Below are 6198 nucleotides of genomic sequence, written 5' to 3'. Positions count from 1 at the left end.
AACAACTGTCCATAACTCCAGTCCCAGGGGATCCGACAGTCTCTTCTGACCTCCTTGGGCATTGCATGACATGGGTGCACTGACCTACATGCAGGCAACACGCACATACACATAAAATAAAAATAAAAAATTTTAAAAGAAAAGGCAGGAAGATTCTTGCAGCTTGATGGCCACTCAACCTAGCCTAATTAGCAAGGCCCAGGTCCCAGTGAGAGACCCTGTCTCAAAAAACAAGGTGGACAACTCCTAAGGAACAATACCTGAAGTTGACCTCTAGCCTCTACACATACATGCACCTATATACACGTGCAGGCACACACATGCATTCATACCCACACTTGCACTCCACACACATGAATACTTCTTCAAAAAACTTTTCTGATCTTAACAGACATCAATTAAAAAGGGGAGCAATATTTTTAAATTAAGTCACTCAAACATAACTATGACCTATTATTATCTGACATTAGCTTGTTATCCAGGCCAACTTATTGGGTTCAACAATTCCAAGCGTGTATTAAAAACATTTTCAAAGTATTTATATCAGAGATTCTCACTATTGGCATTACTGATACTTTGAGCTACTTTTGTTGTTGTTTTGAGACAGGGTCTCATACAACCAAGGCTGGCCTTCAACTCCACACTATGCCAGGCTTTTGAATGGATACTTTGTTTTGTTACAGGGGCTGTCCTTTGAATTGCAAGATGTTCCTAGCATTCCTGGCCTCTACCTACTGCAGATGCACTAAGAATTATAGGAGATGGGGCTGGAGAGATGGCTTGGTGTTTAAGAGCACTTGCTGTTTTTACAGAGGACCCAGGTTTGGTTCCCTGCACCCACATGGTGGCTCACAAGTTTATAACCCAAGATTCAGAGATCCGACGCACTCTTCTGGCCTTCGAGGGCATTGCGTAAATGTGGTACACATGCATACATACATGCAAAAACTCACACATATAAAATAAAAAGAAAAAAATCTCGGGCCAGGCATGGTGGTGCATGTCTTTAATCCCAGCACTCAGGAGGCAGAGGCTGGTGGATCTCTGTGAGATTGAGGCCAGTCTGGTCTACACAGCAAGTTCCAGGTCATCTAGGGCTACTGGGAGACCCTGTCTGAAAAAAAAAAAAAACCCAGCAAACTAACAAAAAAAAAATTTTAAACAAACAAAAAAATGAATTATAGGAGATTCCAAAAGAGATGCTGGCAAAGCTGTACCTTGGCTGGAAAATCCTCAATGACTTTCACCAAGTCTTGGCAGCGTTGTGCAAAGGGTTTATTAGTAGAGTCAGCTTTCAGGGTAGCCTAGATAACAAAGTGAGAGAATCATAAACAGACTTGCTGTGCAGTTCGTGCAAATACTCTGTCCCAAATCAAAACAGAAACACAAGCAACAGAAATATATAACCACTGCCTGGTCACTAACATTTCACGCATCAGGTGCCAATGGCACACAGGAAGCCTCTAGAAGAAGCTGCAAGTCTGCCACCCTGGACCAGAAATTCTCAGGTGTTCTCCCTCAGGCATCCTGTTACCTCAAAGGAAAGGAAACTGACTCCCACTGATCCACAGGTAGGGGTTCAGCATCAGGATCAGCTCCATAGTGGGGACAGGATCCCTGTTGTACAGGGATCTCTCTCAGTTCATCCACGCTCAAATTTATACACAGGAATTAGAAACCTCTCACTTCCCATTGCCATGATCATCAGTGACAATGACCAGTGAAGAAGAAGCCTACTGGACTCACCACCTTAAAAAGTCTGAAGCTCAGATGACCTCAGCCAATCAGGACAATGGAGAGATCAGCAAAACACTCAGGCAGGAACCAAGGCGATCTACCTGAGGCCATGGGAGGTGCGGACAGCACACTGACTCCATGGAGAAGTGGTCTCTGGGTAAACAGGCTGAGATCAGGAGATGCCAGAATTTCAATGAGCAGGCTTTGACCAAGGATATCTAATGCCTTGACCACCTCCAAACAAGAGATTGCATGGGGCCTGGATCAAAGATGGAGACTTAGCCATGGGTCAGGCCTGCTGGCTCCAGAGAGGTATACCAAGGAAGGCTGCCCTTCCAAAAGTTTGGATGTTCACAAGTTATTACCTTCCGAGAACTGAAATGAAGAATCTTCATCACCTATATTTGTCTCACACTGCTTTCCTGCTTTAGGTTTAACACCTAAAATGCAGCCCTACTGCCCTCAGAACAGCAGTGTCCCTCCATTTTTACTGAGGACAGTTGTGATTATGAGAACTTCACACACACAGTTTACACATCATGAACATCTGATGCATATTCTTCTCACTTCTTCTTCCTCATACTCTGGAAAGTAGGGAATCACTCTTGGGTTTTTGGTTATTTGTTTTGTTTTGTTTTTGAGATAGGGTTTTACTCTGTAGCCCAGGCTGGTCTCAAACTCTTAGCACCTCAAACTCTTAGCAATTTTCTTGCCTCAATCTCCCAAGCATTAGCTGAGTGAACTAACTTGGTAGATGAAAAAACTAGAATTCAGAGATTGAATAAATGCCCTACACTAAGAAAAGGCAAAGTCACCAGGTGTGGTGGCGCACATGCCTTTAATCCCAGCATTTGGGCGGCAGAGGCAGATGGATCTCAACCAAAGCCAACCTATTCTACATAGCGAGTGCTAGGCCAGTTGAGGCTACAGAGACCCTGACTCAAAAAAAAAAAAACCCCAAAAACAAATAATTTAATTTAATAATAATAATGAAAAAAAAAAAAACTGAAAAACAACCACTAGAGAGTTTTTCCAAATCAGCTGGGTATGGTGGCACAAGCCTAAAATCCCAGCACTTGGGAAAACAAGGCAGAGGATCATGAGATCAAGAGGCCCAGCATGGCTACATAGCAAGATTCTGTCTCAAAACAACACACACAGAGAGAGAGAGAGAGAGAGAGAGAGAGAGAGAGAGACAGAGAGAGAGACAGAGAGACAGAGAGAATCTTTCAAATCAATAGAAAGAACTCCCAAGTTCCTCAGCTAAAGAACCATCATCAGTACTCTCAAAGGAAGCTGATACCTACCAGGAGGAAGCTCGGCTGCTGCAAGTGAGGGAATGCCATAGCAGCTTCACAGAGAGAGTCAAAAATGGCTGCCTTAGGGGGCCACTGCAGAAAAACAAAGGGTCAATCTCAGTACCTGCTCCATAACAGGTTATACAATTTCACAATGTCCAGGAGAACATTTGAACTTAACACATACAACAACAGTATCACACAAATATTCTTTTGTTTTATATAATGCCACTCTCATACAGTTCATGGTAGCTGCTTCAGAGCCAACTCTGTGGTAATGATTCCTTGGTAACATTTGTACAGCAACTGTTAGATGCCAGGACTGGTTCTAAGGTCTTTTCTTTCTTCCTTCTTTTCAATTTTTATTTTTTGAGAATTTTATACATGAGTATATTTGTACTATTTCCACCACTCCCTGTTCCCCTCCAATTCCTCCCATATCTCCCAACTCCCTCACAATATCTTGTCCTCCTCTTAGTTACTACTACATATACACTTATAAATATATATGCATATACATAATACCCTGAGTCCATTTAGTGGTGCTTGTGTGTACATCAGTTTAGGGCTACCCAAGTGTGATAACCTCTTAGGGAGGAGTCCCTGGAGAAAACTGATTCTCCTAAGGGATTTTCATGTATTTCCTCAACTAATTACCAGTGACAGGCAGGGATTTTTGACAGTTCCCCAAGATTATTCTCTCTTGGCTATTCAATTAAACACTCATCTAAGGACTGTTGTAAAGAGATTCTGAAGAGCCAAATGAAGTCCCATATCAATGGGACAAGGCAGTGTTCAGCTGGAAGTTCAAGAACTCAAAGAAAGTGGATGCTGCCAGCAAGCTGAATAAGCTTAGAAGCAGATTCCTCCCCTAGAGACTGCAGATAAAGCCATGATATATCACCTTGATTTTGGCCTTGCAATATCCTAAGCAGATTAACTCAACTGTGCCTTCCTGGACTTCTATGTAACCATGAGAAAGCAAATGGGTGCTACTTTAGGACGCTAAGTTGAGCAAAAACACATCTTCACAATAACTCTAGGAGGCCAGAAACAGATGAGGAAACAGCCAGAAAGAGGCTAGAACACCACACTATGCTGTGAAAAAGATCAAGTTCTGCCAAGGGAACCTAGAATCAGCCATCACAAAATTAGGAGTCTCTTCAGTTTTTTGCTTCTCTGCCCCATGGTCAGAACATATAACACCCAGAGTTGGACAGGGCAGAGAGGAACCTGCAGAGTGACATCGAAGGACTTGTGACAGCTTTTCTGGTAGAGCTCTGCTCACCAAAGGAGTAAAGGTGCCAAAGTGGCAACTGGCAGTCTGGAAGGAGGGGGAGAAGCTGGGCGTAAAGGAGTGTAGGCAGTTGGGGTTGGCTAGAGAAGACCACCAATCTTTGCACTTGGCAAGAGGCCTCCCAGGCTTTCCCACTAAACTAGCTATTAATTTCAGTGTCAATGAAAATTTAAAACACTGCAGTCCTGACCTACTTTGCCAGAACACCGCACACTACTACAAAATCCCCGGAGCAGCATAAAGCTGTGGACTGTTTGCTAAAGACAGAGCTCTAGGGATGAAGTTACTCTTCCCCGGCCACTTGCACAGACCGCAGCAAATTGCATGAGGCCCGGGGACGTCAACCTCGTGTCTTTCCACCACATTTACTTTTAGAGCCGGTCAGCCCGGATCCGCTCACCATGCCATCTGCATGCTGCTTCCATTCTGTTCTGGAAGTTTTTATGGAGCAAGTCGGAGACCTCGGGCCCAGCTTATCCCGCACGGCCAGGCCCTCCCTGGGGCTGCACCTGGGAAACAGAGGCTCGCCCCCAGATGCTCACGAATGTTCTCCAGGGTGACTGTATCGAGACTGCCCTGTTACAGAGGAAACCGAAACTGCGAAGTCGAGCCCCCGAGGCGGGAAGGTGGAGTCGGGCCCGCCGGGCTCTTCGGCCACCGTCGCTGGAGCCCTCGGTCCAAGAGAACTCCAGGTCCGCCCTCCATCCACTCGCGCCGCGAACGTTAACCAAGCCCTAGCGGGACGGGCTGCGCGGGCCACGCAGGAAGGTGGCAGAACGGCCTGGCGGGGAAGGGGCCTGAGGGGGCAGCCTGGGCCCGCGGGCTCCCCGCCGGCTAGGCTCGGGTGGAGAGGCCGGCGGCCCGAGCCCACGGCTCGCGGAGGAACCGAGCGGCCGTCCCCGCCGGCTTGGGGAGGCGCGCACACGCGGCTGCTGCCACTCACCTGCTCACTCACCTGCCTAGCGGCTAACACCAGCCTTCTGGATGTTCTGAAAGATGGAAGACGCCATGACCAATGTCGTCATCAAGCTGCGCAAGGTGCCACGCCCCCTTGTTTGGCGGGAATCCTCCCGGATTGGATCAAAGACCATATTGTGAAATCTGAAATGTAGAGGAAAACTGGAATACACTTAAAAGATAGGTATAGGTGGGGCTGGAGTGATGACTCAGCGGTTAAGAGGACCCGAGTTCGATTCCCAGCACCCACATGATGGCCAACAACCGTCCATAACTCCAGTTCCAAGGGAATCCAGTGCCTTTATTATAGGATACTGGTGCACTTACACACATGCAGGCAATACACTCATACACATAAAAATAAAAAAAATATTTTTAAAAAATAGGTATAGACAAGAATTTTCGAAACAGAATTCAATGGCACAAGAAATAGCCCGAAGAATTAATAAATAAGACTACATCAAATTAAAATGTTTCTCACAGCAAGGAAACTTTAAGCAGAGGGAATAAGCCTACAGAATGGGAGAATTTAAGCCTACAGAGTAGGAGAAAAATCTTTGCCAGCTGCACTTCAGAGGGGGGCTAGTATCTATAAAGAGTAAAGAGAAAATTAAGCACCAAAATCCCTAACTGCCAATCAATAAATGGGCTAAGGATATGAGCAGACAATTCCTCCAAGAAGAAACACAAATGGCTGATAAATAATTTTTAAAAGTGTTCTCTGGGGCTGGAGAGATGGCTCACCAGTTAAGAACACTGACTGTTCTTGCAGAAGATCCAGGTTCAAATCCCAGGACCCACATGGCAGCTAACAACTGTCAGTAACTCCAGTTCCAGAGGATCCGAGGCCTCTTCTGTCCTCGGGCATTGCACAACACACTTACGTGCAGGCATAACACTCACACATAA

The 6198-nt window shown here is 45.8% G+C and overlaps 1 protein-coding gene across 4 annotated transcripts in view; it reads right to left on the bottom strand.

The window, feature by feature from the left end:
* The window catches only part of Smpd4 (sphingomyelin phosphodiesterase 4), a 28417-nt gene extending 23012 nt beyond the window's left edge, over positions 1-5405 (bottom strand). Inside the window, exons 1-3 of one of the 4 annotated variants that reach the window (XM_029567873.1) lie at positions 5288-5405; positions 3045-3128; positions 1218-1304 (exon numbers count right to left, since the gene is read on the bottom strand). In XM_029567873.1, coding sequence (XP_029423733.1) covers positions 1218-1304; positions 3045-3083 — 126 coding nt within the window. In that variant the 5' untranslated portion in view covers positions 3084-3128; positions 5288-5405. The other 3 variants (XM_029567874.1, XM_029567872.1, XM_029567875.1) reach the window with 3 other exon arrangements.
* Between the last annotated feature and the right edge of the window lie 793 nt (positions 5406-6198).

Source organism: Nannospalax galili, unplaced genomic scaffold, assembly GCF_000622305.1.
Source record: "Nannospalax galili isolate Female #2095 unplaced genomic scaffold, S.galili_v1.0 scaffold321, whole genome shotgun sequence".
NCBI lineage: Eukaryota > Metazoa > Chordata > Mammalia > Rodentia > Spalacidae > Nannospalax > Nannospalax galili.
This window is presented reverse-complemented; position numbering and strand designations above follow the sequence as displayed.